Here is a 17836-nt window from a genome sequence, read left to right on the forward strand (position 1 = left end):
CCAGAATCTGGGATGAGTGTAGGTTGTCAAAGCCCCAGTCAGTTGTGCTTAAGTCAAAGCCACTTCCAATTTAAAGAGGATTTTTTTTTCTTTTTATTGTCAGTAATGGAGATTAAACTCAAGGCTTAGGCACTCTCCCTGACCTCTTGCTCAAGACTAGTGCTACCATTTTTCCCCCCTCCCTGGTCCTGGGGCTTGAACTCAGAGCCTGGACACTGTGTCTAAACTTCATTGTGCTCAAGGCTAACACTCTATCACTTGAGCTGTAGCACCACTTCTACAGGAATTTAACCCAGGGCTTCATGCATGCTAAGCAAGCACTCCACCACCGATCCACATTCCCAGCACTCTATCACTTTGAGCCTCAACTCCATATTTCTGATTTTGTGGTGGTTAAATGGAGATGAATCTCACAGATTTTTCTGCCTGGGCTGGCTCTGAACCATGATCCTCAGCTCTCAGCCTCATGAATAGCTAGGATTACAGGCGTGAGCCATGAGCACCAGCTTCAAAGAGGAATTTACCCCTCTGGTCAGCTTTGCATCACCAGCCCACAGGCTACAATGAACTGCTGCTTGCACACACACACACACACACACACACACACACACACACACACACACCCTGAGACTGTCATTTTCAGGATGAGCACAACCTTTTTCTATAAAAAGACACTTGTATGCCTGAAATGCAGCAAGGCCCACTACAAAAGGACTCTCTATAAGCCATACTTCTTGGGTTCATGGCTGTAGCACCTCTACACCCCATTCCAGAAAGGGTCTTGAGTCTTGCATCACCAAAAGAACACCCAAGGTGATTCTTTCCCTGCCCAGCAGGAAGTGGGATTGCACTTCCTGGGCCCTGTAGGTTGGAAAAGGTCATATGATCATTCCTGCCCCATGAGATTGAGCCAGAGAACACGGCTCACTGTATGTTGAAGCATTCCACTGCTGGTATAAACCACCACATTCAGTTCTTCTTTGCCTCTGCTACAGTGGAAGCTGGTGTTGACTGCTATGCTTCAGCTTGAGTCCCTTCAAATCTATTTATCACCAGGTCAAACATACAGTGTAACATTTAGAAATTGGGGTTTCTGTGCTGGCACTGGGGCTTGAACTCAGCGTGTGGTCCCTTAACTTTCTTGCTCAAGGCTGTTACTCTATCACTTGAACCACAGCTCCACTTCCAGGTTTTTGCTGGTTAATTGGAAGTAAGAGTTCCCTGCCTGGGTTAGCTTCAAACTGTGATCCTCAAATCTTAGCCTCCTTAGTAGTAAGAATTATAGACATGAGCCACTGGTGCTTAGCTCTGGTTGCTTTAATTTTAATAACAGTAATAGCTGCCGTTTATTGGTAGACAAAGAACTTACATAATAAAAATCCCTCGTACATTTGAAAACTCGCCAGCATATGGCTCACCTTTTAATTGCTAATTCAGCAAATGTCAGGTGGTCCTCTCACACACCTCTGGAACTTGACTCCTCACTGATCTCACTTTTTTTTTTTTTTCACTCTGTCCTCTTTACTACATGCTTGGCACTGTGGCCAGTGCAGTGAGCAGGACACACATAATCTGCACTCTCCCAGTGCTAAAGTTCAGTAAGGAAGACAGATAAGTCAGCAGTTACTACTCAGTGTGCTAAGCTACACTTTGCTAAGAGCAGGGAGACAAGCTGAGTAGGGGTGGGGGAAGGTATCCTGAATGGATGACTAAGAAGCTGAGACCTAAAGAATAGGTAGGGGAACTTGAAAAAAAAGAAAGATCCAGACAGAAAAGCTAATACTAGCAATGGCTTGGAGATGAGAAGCTGGGTCAAGACAGCAGGTAGGTGGGGCTGGAAATTGACCAAGGGAATGTGAAAAGATGAGTCTGGAAAGCAGAGCCAAAGCAGATCTTGACAACTGGAAAAATTCCAGTAGGAAGTCGAAAACAGACACTGATAGCTTGTACCTGTAATCCTAACTACTCAGGAGGCTGAGATCTAAGGGTTACAGCCTAAAGCGATCTGGGGCAGACAAAGTCTGTGAGACTATCTCCAGTTAACCGTAAAAAGCCACAAGTGGAGGTGTGGTTCAAGTGGTAGAATGCCAGCCTTGAGTGCAAAAGCCAGAGAGGCGCTGAATTCAAGCACCAGTCCTGGCACACACACCACCGCACACACACATTCACACGCACACACACAAATGAGATAATACTAACAGTTCCTGGCATAACAGATCCTTATTCTATTTGTGAAGCCTCTTTCTGGGGTAGCCATAATTGCACTGTTGTAACTGGTTACTGACAACAGTTATCTCCCAAACTGAGATATCACATGATTCGTGGAAAAGGCCAAATCTTGATTCGTGTTTTCTGATCTCAGCACAAAGCCTCACACAATTTAGGTCCCTGCTTTCGTGCAGGCCAATAACCTAAACCTTCAAAGATGGCTGAGAATCACCAGCCCCGGGCTCAGGATGGGACCATACCACGTCCTGCCACCAGAGGGCACACGACGTGTCTCACCGAGGGGGCGGAGCTTCCGGAAGGGCGGGGCTGCTGGGTCTCCAGCTCTGTGGTCACCGCTCCGCCTGCCCAGGAAGCGGTGCGGCGAAGGTGGCGCGCACCTTGCCCCGGGCTTTCTTTTCAGTCAAATAAGCTACATAAACATAAAAAGAAGAGAGTTTCTGAAATTAGCACCAGCTTTCTTCCACCGCGACTGCTTTGACTTCGGGCGTTTGTTGTTTTTCCTGTGCTTGAGGCTTCCATCCCGCACGCTAGACGAGTGCTCTGGTCAACTAAATGACACCCCACCAAAGATCAGCCCTGGGCGTTTTGTGGTTGTTTTGTTTTTACGGGTAAAAGCAGGGCGCCACCTATTCCGGAGCTATTAGCTAGTCACGGCAATCATCGGGTTGCAAGTATAGAGGACAGATGAGTCCTGGATTGCTGGGCTTGTACCCTAGCTTTGGGAACCTCAGTCTGGGTCAGTCGCGATGGCCCCGCCAGGTGTGCAGGCGGAGGAGGACTAGGCGCGCGCCTCCGGGGAGCAAGGTGTTAACTCGGGGCTCCGTCGTCGTCCACCCGGCCGGGGCGGGGACTGGGCGCACGGGGGCGGGGCGTGCTCCGGGCTTCGGAAAACAACAGGCCGCCGCCTCCGGCACGGACTGGGTTAAGGGGGCGGGCCGAGAGGGAAGCCACGTGCCGAGGCGCAAGCCTATTGGTCCTCCCAGAGTTGTTTGTGCGCAGCCATTGGAGACGTGGGGGCTGCGCGACGAGCCGATTGGCTGAGCGTTGAGAGGCGCCGCCGGGGCAGGAGGAGGGAGGTGGTGACCGAACCCCCGCGTTTGGGCCGGACGGGACCGAGCAGAGCGCCTGTGCCGCTTGCTCGGAGCGGGGGGGACCCGGGGACCGGGGGGTTCCGCAGCCCGATCCGAGCCCCGACCGCAGGCGTCGCCGTCGCGGCCGCCGCCGCCGCCGCCACCATGCGCTGGGTCCGGGCGCTGCTGAAGAACGCGTCCCTGGCAGGGGCGCCCAAGTACATCGAGCACTTCAGCAAGTTCTCCCCGTCCCCGCTGTCCATGAAGCAGTTCCTGGACTTCGGTACGGAGGGGGCGAGGGGCCTCGGGGCACGGAAGAGGGGGGTCCCGGCGATGAGGGGTTAACGCCGAGGAGACGAGGGGCCTCGAGTATCTGGGTACGATCAGGAAGGGGTTAACGGTGAAGCCGACTGGGCCCCGTGCTTAAAGAGTTAAGTGGACCCCGGCAGGAGACACTGCCTCCACACGGTTAGCTGAGGAGGGGCGGGCCAAGGATCCCCCCTCCCTGGGCTTTGACAGTAAAGGGGTCGGGGTTGCATGGTAGGTCATAGAGGGAGTCTGGATCCATCAATGGCCTGAACGTGGGGGTTGTCCTGTCGCCAAGGGTGGGAGAGAGAGAGAGGAAATAGGCACCGACCAGAGTGAGTGACAAGGCTGGTTACAGTTACAGCCATCTGGAAGGAGACCTGGGCTGTGCACGAAGGGTCAGAGCAGCAGAGAAATCTCCCAACATCTAGGCAAGGGGCACTCTTTCAGACTTAAACAAGAAGTCCCCCCCCCACACACACACACACTAGTTAGTGTACCTTCAGTCACTGCAGCTGCCCCAGTAGTGGGCAAGGACATTTGAAGATCAAATCCATTCTAGCCTGGCAGCCTGTCCCGGGCTGGGCAGAGAACCAAGTTACCATGAGATAGTCAGGCCACTTGCACCCTCCCTTGGCTGCCCATGGGTTTCTGGGTCAGGATCTCCCACTAACTGTAGTTCTAAGTGTGGTTCGTTCTGGAGCAGGAGGGAGGCCATGGTGACTGATAAACACAGTGATAGGGGCTCAGTCTCTCTACATGGGGTTTCCTCCAGGCCAGCTAGGGACTGGGAGTAGGTCCAGGTCTCAAGAGTTGGGGAGGTAACATTGGCTTAGATTACAACTTTGTCACTGATGGGAAATGGGCAGAGAAGTGACAGCCACGACAGGACAGGACACCTGTTTTCCAGGATATGTACCCCTCCATGTGCCCTATTTGACACTTGGACTTTACCTATGAAGAAAAGCCTCCTTACCCACCAGCAGTTGTTCAGCCCATACTGCTCCCTAGATACAGATGCAAATGACTCCTCAAAGTTTTGTCCACTAGTACTGTGAGGAAAACTGAGACCATCAAGGTGACATGCCCTGAACAACAGAGTTAGAGGCAGAGCCTACACCAGAACCCAGGCATCCTTCCTCCATTCAGGTTGCCATCATTTCTCTACCCACTTTTCATCACCAGCCTGGGTGAGGTATGGGACCTGCGGCTGTGAGCATCTAGGCCTCGTTCCCATCCACTAGGTACAAAGGACCGATTTCCCAGGAGTTTCTGTCCCCCTAGATCAGTCCCTCAGAGGGAGTGCTGGGAGGGAAGAAAAGTAAGGTGTCTTAGGCCATAGCAGCTCCAAATGGGCCCTGCCCATAATGATTTAAGACAAATGGAAATTCAGCTACAGGTGAGTAGGGAATGTCATCCTGAAGTGGATGGAAGAAGCTTAAATTTTACAGGATTAAGAAAGCTACTTTGCTATGTACCTGGAAGGTCATTCACCCCTTGAATTCTTGGTCAGTGCAACCCTGGGAGGGGCTACAGTTCCCATGAGCAGTTGTGGTTTATCCATTTCTCTCTCACCAGGGTCCAGCAATGCCTGTGAGAAAACCTCATTCACCTTCCTCCGGCAGGAGCTGCCTGTACGCTTGGCCAACATCATGAAAGAGATCAACCTGCTTCCCGACCGGGTGCTGGGCACACCCTCAGTGCAGCTGGTACAGAGCTGGTAGGACACCCTTTCAACACCCTCACCTGTGACTCCAGGCATGGGACAGAAGGGAGGCAGGCCTCTGGGATGCTGGAGACTTGCCTAAGGTCACATAGGAGTTCTAGGCTCAAACAGGGACAGAAGTCAGGCTCTCATTTTGTATCTGTGGGAGAGTCCTGGTCTCACCATCCTCTTTTCTCTAGAAACCCAGGAAGTCATGATTTTCACAGCCATAATTAAATCATGCTAGTGTCGATACTAGCCACCCACCTGGCCCTGCAACCCCATCCCCTGGTAGATTTTATCTACCCAGGGTCATATCTGAGGAAACCGAGAAACAAGAAACAAATCTTAGAACAAATGATATCATCCAAGCTAGCTTTCTGACTGTTTTGGAAAACACAATGTCCACCAGCTTAGTCCATTCCCAAAGCACTTTTGAGGGCAAAGACCAGAGTTTATTAACGGTAGCCGCAGGGGCAGGAAGAAGCCTGTTCACGTAGGGCTCTGTGCTGGGCTGAGTAACTAGATGCCAATAGCCAATGGCTTGTCACATGAAGCATAAACACGGGCGTGCCTTGTCACTGGGCATGCCACTGACTGTTCATCTGTGAGCTTTCATGGCTCCTGGTTCAGGAAGTACAGCATGAAATGCCTGAGGTTTCCTTTGGACCCAGAAACTCAGAGAAAACCTTAGACTCTAGCACTAGTCTGCATCTGAGAAAACAGCAGCAGCTGCTCACAAGGAGCCCACAATATCTCAGAGGAAAATAAAATTCCTGCCAAGACAGGACTGACAAAGTGCAATGGAGACAGTGGGAGGAGAGAGTGCTGAAGAGCTAGTTTTATTTAAATGAAGAATCAAAGTGTTTTTTTTTTATCATTTGTATGTGTTCACATGCATGCACAAATACTGGAGCTTGAACTCTGGGCCTGGGCACTGTCCCTGAGTTGAGTTTTTTTTTTTGTTTTTTTTTTTTTAACTCAAGGCTCACATTGTCTAACACTTGAGACACAGCTCTACTTCTGGCATTTCAGTGGTTTATTGAAGATAAGAGTCTCACAAATGTTCCTACCTGGGTTGGCTTTGCACCACAATCTTCAGATCTCAGCCTTCTGACTGGCTAGGACGATAGACATGAGCCAACAGTGACCAGCCGAAAGTATTATTGAAAAATAATACTGAGTGTCTCTCCCCTTGCAGAAGTATAACATGTTTATTTTGATACTTGGAAAGCGTAAAAACATAGAAGAAAAATGTCTGTGATTATCTTCATAACCAAACTAAGTGTAGTTGGTTGAATCTGAAGTTGTGAGGAGCTGGATGTCATGGTACACAGCTGTAATCCCAGCACTTGGAAAGTAGAGACAAGAGGATGGCAAGTTCAAGACCAACCCAGATTACTTAGTGAAACCTTATGTTTAAAAAAGTAAAATAAAACTGGGCACAGTGGCTCACACCCTATAATCCTAGCTGCTTAAGTGGCTGAGATCTGAGGATCAAGGTTCAAAGCCAGCCTGGGCGCTAAAGACCGAGAGCCTCTAATCTCCAATTAACCACTAGAAAACTGGAAATGATGCTGTGGCTCAAGGGGTAGGTCAGTAACCTTGGCTGAAGAGCTCAGGGACAGTACCCAGGCCCAGAGTCCAAGCCCCATGACCGACAAAAAAATAAAATAAAAAGAAAGAAGACAAGGAATTTGTGGGAGAGTTAAAATGGACACTAACAGAGGAACCTAGGTAACTCCAAGCTGGGAAGAAGAGCTGTGCAGGCTTGTTAGAGCTTTACTTGGTGGGCGTTGATCGAACCCTAAATAGAAGCTATGAGGGCGTGGTGGGGGGACAGAGAACAGAGTCTGATTCTCATGTAGCTCAGCCAGGTCACCCCTTGCTGTACCCTACCCCTAAAAGGCCCAGAACCTCAGAGCTAACCTGCACATCCCACCACAGATTGGGGAGTATGGGGAGGTGACAAAAGATGCCATCTGTTCTTCCCAGCACTTTACTCTGTCCAGCTGACTGGCTTGGCTGCCTGTCCAACTGGTCCCTGACTCCATGAGATAGCTTCTGGGGCTTTTCCTGGACATAGTGTTCCTAAAACAGCCAGAGATGCCAGAGCAGGGCAAAGGGCCTCTGGACGGCCCATGACTTCCCTGGGGGCCCTGAAGAGTCCCTGCCTAGAAATCAGTGATACATATGGGACCTTGCTCTATTTTATTCTTCCCTCAAAGCTGGGAAGTAATGTCAAGTAATAGCAGGAGGGAGATAAGTTAGATAAGAGTAGACGCTTCCCCAGTGGATGATTCAGAGTAGAGAGCTGGTTCAAGGGATTACTAAGACAAGCAATGGACTTAAGAGACAGCCTACTGGGAGTATTTCCAGAAGCAATGGGTGTCCACAGGAGCAAGAGAGACTGAAGAGTGGGAGCAGGAAGGACTTCTTGATGGGGACAAGGCAATTGTCTGTAAGAGAGTGCAGACCTCCTTCTTTAGAAGAAATAACTAACTAGTTAGGATGGTGGCAGCGGGCAGGGACACCACACAAAGCAGCAGGCCTGGAAAGAGGTCCATCAGCCTGAGTCTAATGAGTTTTCCAATCTCTCCTTTGCAATCAGAAGAGCTCTGTTCAGCTACATTTACTAGCAGTTTAGTAGCTAATATGGTTGGGGCCAACGTGGCCTCCTCTCAGGTAGGAAGTAATGCTCAGACATTCATCTTAAATGAAGAATTCCTAGCACTCAAACCAGATAAATAATTGTAAGTGGACAGACTTAAGATAGTGGCATTTAGGCAGGCGCTGGTGGCTCAGGTCTGTAAATCCTAGCTATTCAGGAGGCTGAGATCTGAGGATCACGGTTCAAAGACAGCCCAAGCAGTAAAGTCCATGTGACTCTTGTCCACAATTAACCACCAGAAAACCGGAAATGGAGCTGTGGCTCAAAGTTGTAGTCTTGAGTGAAAAAAAGCTCAGGGACAGCACCCAGGCTCTCTCTGAGTTTAAGCCACATGACCAACAAAAAAAACAAAAAATAATGGCACTGGACTTTGGAGGTGATTGGAAGGTGGTACAGCTGTAAGCTTTGACCTGGGTTTTACTGGACAGTACTCCCTGGTGAACAACCTGGCATCTCTAAGCCTCAGCTTGGTCCCATGTGTCTCAGCAGCAGCATCTCTAGGCCAGAGGTGATTTTAGAGACCATGAAGCAGTGAGTGTGAGGAGGATGAAACACACCTGAGCACTTGCAGTGTGTCAGGGTGCATTGTGCTTTTACACAAGTACCTGTGTCATTCTCACCAGGGCCCTCACAAACTGGCTTGGACATCACCCCTACTTCTTGGCTGAGAAACTGGGATTTGGGGAGGCAGAGAAATTTGGCTGAGGTCACTTAGGGAGTTGTGGAGCCGTGGCTGTGGGATGTGGAGGTTGCATTTTGAATGAGACAGGAAGCAGGCTGGGCCCTGGAAACAGGCCGAGATCCCCATGGGAATGGAGGGCTCCCTTACAGAGGTAGAATGTTAGTTGGCATTGCTGGGAACCTCAGGGGAGGAAGACAGCCTGAGGGCTGCAGTTGCATCTAGGGTTACGTAAGCCTGTGTGCGTAGCTCACACCTATAATCCTAGCTACTCTGGAAGCTGAGATGGGAAAATCAAGGTTAGAAGCCAGCTCAGGCAGGAAAATCCATGAAACTCTTTTATCTCTAACAAACTACCAAAAGAGCCAGAAGTAGAGTGGTGGCTCAAGTGGTAGAGTGCTATCTTTGAAAAGAAAGAAGCTCAAGGACAGCACTCAGACCCGGCATTCAAGCCCCAGGACTGATATAAAAGGAAGAAGAAATGAAGGAAGGAAGGGAGGGAGGGAGGAAGGGAAGAAGGAAGGAAGGAAGGAAAGAGATATCAAGTGATAGCAAATCCAGGGTCTACTGGAGCCTTTGTGGGGCTGTAGAAAAGGTGAGGTGCTAGCATAGCATGTCTGTCCACCTCTCACCAGGCTCCTTCATCTGTCAGCAAACTGTGTGGACCCCAAGTTCTGTCAATGGAGCATCACCACCCCTCCCCTCCCCCCATAGCCAGCCCTTGTTATTAGCACAACTCCGCAGGAGGCCGGGCCATCTTCCAGTCCCTCAGGCTGGCCGCCTCCCAGAAGCAGAGCATTCATTCTCTGAGTCTCCTTTAATCTGCACTCTACTCCCTGGTACACTTCCTGTTTTGAACCCCATTTTATACTTGAAACTTAGCAGCCCAGCCAGTCACCAAACTCAAGCTTGCTGCTCCTGCCACCATCTCTACAGATGGGCTCCAGCTGCAGGACGCCATTGTCGTCTTCTTTGGTGCAAGTAGTCAGGCTCCCCAGCCACGGCCTGAATGGTATCCTTGTCCCCCTGAATGGTGGGCACTAGCACACATGTTGGCTGGCCCTTACTCTTCACGTTCACACTTACCCTCTCCTCCACCCTCCTTCCTGCTCCCACACACCTCCCTCCCTTCTCCCCTTCCCCTCCACTTGTCCTTCCCCTTCAGCCTTCACTACCCCCTCTGCCCAAGTCATCACTTAGATGTCCAGCCTTCTCAGGGCCTAACCCTGCTTGGAGCAGCCCCCTGCTTTCAGACTCAGCTTATTTCTTTAGCCCTGAGAGGGTGGCAGGCAGGAACTTGCATGACTCTGTCCCCCTGTGGTTCTCTCTGGAGGACCCAGGTCTAGCCAAGAGTAATGTGGCATGCCAGGTGAATCTCCGAGCAGGCCCACGACCAACAGCCCTGTTGGGAATCCTCATGTTCTCCTCTCTGTTCCAGGATTATGCCCCCTGTGGGAACAGTCCCCATGCCTCCCTGATCTGGGGGCATTGCCCTTGTGAGTGCGTCCTGCTGCCCCTTGCTCTGTATCACTGTCCATGTGACCAGGCTTCATTACTGCCCTTGAAGGTTTACTGACCAACTCTGCCTTGTGCTGGGACTCTGCCCCCCCACCCCCACAGTGCTGACTGCCCGCAGTGTGTGGGGGGGAGGGCAACCTCCTAGCTTGACCCCTTCTAGTCTCACCTGCCCTGGCTTGTGAGGAGTCTCACAGCCCCACTTTCCAAGTAGCTGCTCCCCTTTTTCTTCACCCCCTACCCAGTATTCACACTGGCAGCATTTTCACTCTTCCTCTATGAATCAAGTGATTCGTTGGCTCATGCTTGTAATCTTAGCTATTCAGGAGGCTGAGATCTGGGGATCCAAGTTTGAAGCCAACCCCAAGCAAAGTCTCTGTGACTCTTCTCTCCAAAAAGCAAGACATGGAGGTGTGGCTCCAGTGATAGACCACAAGCCTTGAGTGAAAAAGCTAAGGGACAGTGCCAGGCCCTAAGTAAGGTCAAACCCCAAGACTGCCTTACACACACACACACACACACACACACACACATGCATGCCCTGTGCCATGGTTCACTCCTGTAATCCTAGCTACTCAGGAGGCTGAGATGTGAGGATCACAGTTCCAAGCCAGCCTGGGCAGAAAAGTCCATCAAACTCTCATCTCTAGTGAGCCACCAGAAAACTGGAAGTGGCCCTGTGATTTAAAGTGAGAGAGTGCTAGCCTTGAGCAAAAGACCTCAAACAGTACCCAGGACCTGAGTTCAAGCCTCATGATGACCACCACCACCAAAAGAACAAAACGAGGAAAAAGTTCTCTTCTGGACATAGTTAGGGGCAAGGGATGTGGACATACCTTGGCTTGGGCAAAAGAACCCCAGGTTTGCATGCTGTGTTATCATCTGTGAAATGGCCTTCCAGTAAGCAGTGCCCACTTCATAGGTGACGGGAGGTGACTCTGGGAGCATTAACCCAGAGCAGAGCAGGGAGGTGCTGTTGTTCCGTGGGGCAGATCACTATTAGGACCAGTGGAGATAGTCATGCAGTTGGCTTCATGGTGTGACTTGGAGTCAGAAATATCAGGGCTTGAATCCCAGCTGCTTACTGTGTGCCTGGCATGTTGCCTGCCCTCACTGAGCTGGTGACTTACCCAGAAAAGGAGACAACTGAGCAGGCCCAGTCCCTCTCAAGGACAGAGTTGGCTGTGTCTTCGCTCCATTATAAAATTCAGTTCGCTGCCAGACACTGGTGGCTCACACTTATACTTCTAACTACTCAGGAAGGTAAGATCTGAGGATCATAGTTCAAAGCCAGCCCAGGCAGAAAAGTGAGACTCATCTCCAATGAACCATCAAAAAGTCAGAAGTGAACCTGTGATTCACGTGGTAGAGCACATGAGCACCTTTGTGCCTTGAATATAAAACCTCAGGAACAGAACTCAGGCCCTGAGTAATTTCTAAGCCTTGGCCACCCCAGCCCCAGTTGTTCTGGGAAAAGTCCTCTGTGAGCTTGTCTGCCAGCTTTGCTCACTGAATCACCAGCTGCCTGTAGGAGAAGTGTTAGGAGCTGTCTGGGAAGGTGCTTGGAGATGTCTGCACCCTTTCTTGCTGCAAGCCCTTGGTCCATTTTCCTCTGTCCACTCTGGGCCTCAGTTTCCTGATCTGCAAGACCTCACGGATGGTCTCCATGAGATCTCCAGGCCCCCACTGAAACTACTATTCTAAGATTCCAAAGCGGAGGCTTTACAAGGAAGCCAGAGAATTAGAGGTTGTCATGCATAACTCACTGGGTTGTCAGGGAAACATGTGCAGATGGCCCATGCGCCACAGGTTGTCAGCAGATCCAGCACTGTTGTCACACGGTAGAAGGAGACCAGCCCCAACTGAGGCTGTGGCCTCTCTTGTCCCTTGTGCACAGGTACGTCCAGAGTCTACTAGACATCATGGAGTTCCTGGACAAGGACCCTGAGGACCACCGCACCCTGAACCAGTGAGTGAACTCCCCAGTGGGTGACCAGAAGTCAGGGGCATCTGGGGTCACAGACCCAGGAGTCTGAATACCAACTAAGTAGAAGTATAGGCATTCCTGGCGGTTCATGCCTGTAATTCTAGCTACTCTAGAGGCTGAGATATGAGGATCATGGTTCAAATTCAGCCTGGGCAGGAAAGTCTATGATCTCCAGTTAACCACACAAAAGCTGGAAATGGAGCTGTGGCTAAGTGGTAGAGTGCTAGGCTTGAACATAAAAGCCCAGAGATGACGCTCAGGCCCTGAGTTCAAGCCCCAAAAGTGTCACAAAAAAGCAAGCAAACAAACAAAAAAAACCCCACCTACCTTCTGGGGTTCCCGTTTAGAGCATGAGGATGGGCTGTTTCCAGGGGTCCTGAATGGTGAGAGACTTAGTATCTGAGCGTACAGGAGGAGTCCAGGCTCGTCCCTAGGAGACCTCTTCCCTTCAGAGGACCGGAACTCCATCTAGGAGTAGGGGGCGTTGCCTGTCAGTGGCTCTGGAGAGAGAGAGGTGGTCAGAAGTGGAGGTTCTCATGGTAGAGGAGCAAACGTCGGCCCTCCCCACAGGTTCACCGAAGCTCTGGTCACCATCCGCAACCGGCACAACGATGTGGTACCCACAATGGCGCAAGGCGTGCTAGAGTACAAGGACACCTATGGCGACGACCCTGTCTCCAACCAGAACATCCAGTACTTCCTGGACCGCTTCTACCTCAGCCGCATCTCCATTCGCATGCTCATCAACCAGCACAGTGAGCTTGTGGGATGTGGGGGAGAGGCTCTGGGGCATGGGTGTGGGCAGCCTGGAAGGGGCAACTCCCCTCTACCCCCCCACCCCAGGGCAGGACAGCCGGCCTCTTCAGCCACAGTGTTCAGGAGCCTAAGGCACCGGTCAGGAGCTAAGAAAGTTACTGGTTCCAAAAAGAAAGTTGTACCATTGAAATGTATTGTTTTAAATGTTTGCAAAATGTCAAATGTCACATCTTTATTTTAGTGTTTTTTTTAAAAAAAAAAAAACAACTCTCATTATATTTAAGAACTGTTGCTTACAAATCCTTTTTTTGTTTTTCCTGGAGGATTTACTGTGAATGTTAACAGATCATAAATGTTACACATGAAATGAGTTCCTTATGTTTGAATCGTTCCAAAAGCAAGGTGGTGAAAATTATCTTACAATGTTATACCAAAGCTAAGAATGTGCCAGGCACTGATGGCTTACCCTTGTAATCCAAGCTACTGAGGTGGCTGAGATCTGAGGATCATGATTCAAAGACAATTTAAGCAGAAAAGGTTTTGGGGGTTTTTTGGGGGTTTTTTTTGGCTGGTTGTGGGGCTTGAACTCTGGGCCTGCGCGCTGTCCCTGAGCTCTTGAGCTCAAGGCTATCACCCTACCCCTTGAGCCACAGCACCATTTCCATTTTTTTAGTGGTTAATTGGAAATAAGAGTCTCAGGGTCTTTAGTGCCTGGGCTGGCTTTGTGAGAATTTTGCTTTTCTTTATTTCTTTACTTCTTTGTTGTTGTTGTTGGTAATGGGGCTTGAACTCAGGGCCTGGGCGTTGCCCCTAAGCAATTTTTGCTCAAGGCTAGTACTTTACCACTTACCACAGCTTCACTTCCAGTTTTCTGGTGGGTTTTTTTTTTTTTTTTTTTGGAGGTAGAGTCTCACAGACTTTTTTGACTGGGCTAGCTTTGAACCATGACCCTCAGTCAAAAGCCTCAGAGGCCTAAACCAGGGACAGAAGGCAAGACAGGAGGCATTTTAGGATTTGAGTCTATAGAGGCTTAGAGATGGAGGGGAAAAGAGAATGTGACCTGGCTAGCAGCCTTTCCTTCTGTCCACAGCCCTCATCTTCGATGGTAGCACCAACCCTGCCCACCCCAAACACATTGGCAGCATCGACCCCAATTGCAACGTGTCTGAAGTGGTGAAAGGTGAGCCTAGAGGCCTGTGAACTTACTTGGCCATTTCCCAGTGGATGGGGCAGTGTCCCCCAGGGCTTAGTGTTGATGAGAGCCAATATTAGTGCCAATAGGCCTGCCTGCTTAGTGAGGTCTGAATAGCCCCATCCTTCCTAGATGCCTATGACATGGCCAAGCTCCTGTGTGACAAGTATTACATGGCCTCACCTGACCTGGAGATCCAGGAAATCAACGGTGAGCAAGTGATGTGTGTGTGTGTGTGTGTGTGTGTGTGTGTGTGTGTGTGTGTGTGCATGTGCATGTGCATGCATGTACACATGTGCACACCTCAGGGGAGGGTTGGGGACATGGGAGAACAGGTGAAGTAGGAGTCAGATCATGGACCGCCATCTAGGAGACCCTACTGTATTTTTACTCATTCTGTAGCCATGAAGCATTTGGTAAATACGTAAACAAGACTGGCAAGATCCTTGTTTTCACTGGGCTTACATTCTTGGTTCTGAGCTATTGGGGGAATGGAGCGTTTCACTAATGAACAAATAAATACACAAAATAATTTCAAATCATGGTGGCAGGAAGGAAAATGTAGTAGTAATAAGACCAAGACCAGGAGGAGATATCAGTAGGATATCAGTTTGGCTGCATCCCCTAAACTAAATTAGTGGTTTAGTGGTTTGGGGGTGGCTAGCTTCAGAGCTGGTGCCCCTCCCTCCAGGCCTTGGTTCTAGCTGCGCCAAGACTGAACACATGGCTTCCATCGTTCCCTAGCTGCCCAAGCTCAGGGGCAGTTAAAGCTATAGAGAGAGGTGTCCATTCCTAATAGAAGAAGTGGCGGGGGGCGGGGGACTACAGGGTCTCCATCTGAATAAGGTTATAGAAGATGACCTGCCAACAATTTCTGATCTTGGCCTTGACTCTCACAGCTGCCAATAGCACCCAGCCCATTCACATGGTCTACGTTCCCTCCCACCTCTACCATATGCTCTTTGAACTCTTCAAGGTGAGGAGAGAAGGCGGGCCCTTTGTGGGGGGGGCACCATTAGAGCTTGCCTGTCAGTCAGCTTGTCCCTCATTCCCTTCCCAGAATGCCATGCGGGCCACAGTAGAAAGCCACGAGTCCAGCCTCACTCTCCCCCCTATCAAGATTATGGTGGCCTTGGGTGAGGAAGATCTGTCTATCAAAGTATGTGGCCCTTTGGCTTTGTCAGTGGGGAACCCCATGGGAAGATTGGGAGGTGTCAAACTTGGGGGGGAGGGTGGAAAACTAAGCCCTGAGGGTTCCCAGTGTGTCTCCTTTCCTCCAGATGAGTGACCGAGGTGGGGGTGTCCCCTTGAGGAAGATTGAGCGACTCTTCAGTTACATGTACTCCACAGCACCCACCCCCCAGCCCGGCACTGGGGGCACCCCACTGGTGAGGCAGCTTCATCCAGTCCTCCCCACACACTGCCCCTTTCCTATCCCCAAGCAAACTGCTCCTTATACAACTGTGTGCTAACAGTCCCCTCTCCTGAACTGGGCCTCCAGGTCTTTATTTCTCCCCTCTTGGTACATGACCCCCTGCCTGCCAGCCATCTGTGTGCCTTGCTGTCACTTTCCCTGAGTCCCTCCCTCTTCTTTTTGTTTTCCCCTTCTTTTTGTGCCAACACCCACCGCCCTGTCTGCTTGCCTTGCCCCCTCAGTAGGTAGGCAGGGCCAGGTTTGGAGGGTTTGAGACTCAGAAGAGCCCGTGACCCCAGGTCTCCTTCATGTCCACCAGAGCAGAGCTCTCCTTGCCTCCATGTTTACCTGCATTGTCTGTCTTCCCCTTCTACCCTAGCTTCCCAGCCCCATGCATGCCCTTTTCAGCACTCTCTGCTCACCTGATTGGTTTTGCACTCCTATCCCTTTGTCACCCTACCTCTTTCCCCCCCTACAGGCTGGCTTTGGATACGGGCTCCCCATTTCCCGCCTCTATGCCAAGTACTTCCAAGGAGACCTGCAGCTCTTCTCCATGGAGGGCTTTGGGACAGATGCTGTCATCTATCTTAAGGTGAGGGGCTCTGCCCACAGAGCCAGCTGGAGATGGGATCTGCTGCTGATAGGTTTCTGGCCATCCCTCCATCCTCTCCTGACTCCAGCATCAGAGCAAAGCTATAGCTCCCTGACCAGTGAAACCCCAGCCCTGACATACACACTGTGCTAGGGAATTGCAGGGATCCATGATCCATGATTGAGACCCTTCTTTGGGGGACTATGGGCCTGTTAGACCTGGATGGAAAGGGCATGGTGAGGTCTTGTCACTCAGCTGGGAGAGTAAGACCAAGGACCCATGCGGTGACCCTGTTGAAGTCACAGCCCAGCCTCTTCCCCCTACCTTCCTCCTTCCCCTTTTGAGAGAACAGCTTTCTAGATGGGCAGAAGCAGGACAAGAAGAGTCAGATCCTTTCCTAGGCCTTTCCAGGCCTGAGTTAGTGACTGAGCCAGCATGAAGTGGGTAAGCTCATCTACTTACTGGGGTAGGATATGAGGGGGAGACCAGCCCACCCCATCTGAGAAAGGCTGGTCTGCTGAGGAGTGGGCAAGGCACAGGAAGTGGGGGGACTGACCACAGCACTCTTCAGGCCTTGTCCACAGACTCAGTGGAACGTCTGCCTGTCTACAACAAGTCTGCCTGGCGTCACTACCAGACCATCCAGGAGGCTGGCGACTGGTGTGTGCCCAGCACAGAGCCCAAGAACACGTCCACCTACCGAGTCAGCTAGGGGCCGTATCTCCCCCATACCTAAGAGGACAACTGCCATCTCTGGGTCTAGTCACGACCGTGACCCACCCCATCCCCCAGGGGTGTATAGACCAGGGGTGGTTCTCCCTGATCATCATCAGCTCTGTGTGGAAATCGAGGTGAACAGTCTGCAGTGGTCCCTAAGTGCCAATCTGTCTCCAGGAAGACACCTAGGCAATCTCCCGAGGGCCGTGTCTCTGTGGTAGTACCTGTGAGCTGCAGATAGCTATACCCTAGAGAGGGCCCAGAGACCCTTCCCCGGGACAGTCCTCTCAGACTAGTATTGTTACTTCTCTGCCAGGAGTCCCGGTCTTCCTCACTGCCTGCACAGTCCTGGCCCTCCAAGCAGCCGTCCCTCTTGCCTTCTGCCCCATCCCTTACAGGCATACTGGCCCAGGTCCTTCGTCAGTGTTAGGAAGGTTCAGATGCCTTTGGAGTTGGTGGGACAGGAGTGCATCCCCTGGTTGGGGGCCTGGTTCTGCAGCCTCCCCCTCTACTCCGGGCATTAGGGTTGAGAGGGGTGTGTGTGTGTGTGTGTGTGTGTGTGTGTGTGTGTGTGTGTGTGTGTGTGTGTGTGTGTGTGTGTGTGTGTGTGTGTGTGTGTGTTAGGGAATGGTTCCCACCCAAGTCCCACTCGAAAGAGAGGAACCAAGGAAGAACCAGATGTTTCCTGCTCCAGCCAAGGACCCTCAGATGACCTTGGCAATGTTTGTGTAGCCTCTCAAGCCCTTCCCCAGCATGTCCTCTCAGGCACACCCCCACCTGCGCACTGGACATGCACCCAGTCCTGCCTGAGCTCTAAATGCCAACCCCACCATGCTCAACACGCACTTGGGTAACTTTCTTTCTGGGACTGTCTGTACATAGCCATTTTTTTAAAAACCTTGATTGCCCATCCTTCCCCTCAGCACACAGGGGGTTAAAGTCGTGTGTTCCTCCCAGTGGCTGTGATAGTGACATTCACAGTAAAGAGGAGATGGAATGAGAA

At 51.0% G+C, this 17836-nt stretch overlaps 1 protein-coding gene across 1 annotated transcript; it reads left to right on the forward strand.

Moving 5' to 3' along the window:
- The first annotated feature begins 3304 nt into the window (after positions 1–3304).
- Positions 3305–17836, forward strand: Pdk2 (pyruvate dehydrogenase kinase 2). Its single transcript, XM_090350967.1, has 11 exons — positions 3305–3582; positions 5184–5325; positions 12073–12144; positions 12733–12917; positions 14009–14098; positions 14243–14320; positions 15010–15086; positions 15171–15269; positions 15391–15498; positions 16003–16116; positions 16688–17836. Exons 1-11 carry the CDS (start codon positions 3465–3467, stop codon positions 16826–16828), a joined length of 1224 nt encoding a protein of 407 aa, XP_090207093.1. The 5' UTR covers positions 3305–3464; the 3' UTR covers positions 16829–17836.

Source organism: Megascapheus bottae, chromosome 17 (genome assembly GCF_031878675.1).
Source record: "Megascapheus bottae isolate mThoBot1 chromosome 17, mThoBot2.hap1, whole genome shotgun sequence".
Classification (NCBI taxonomy): domain Eukaryota; kingdom Metazoa; phylum Chordata; class Mammalia; order Rodentia; family Geomyidae; genus Megascapheus; species Megascapheus bottae.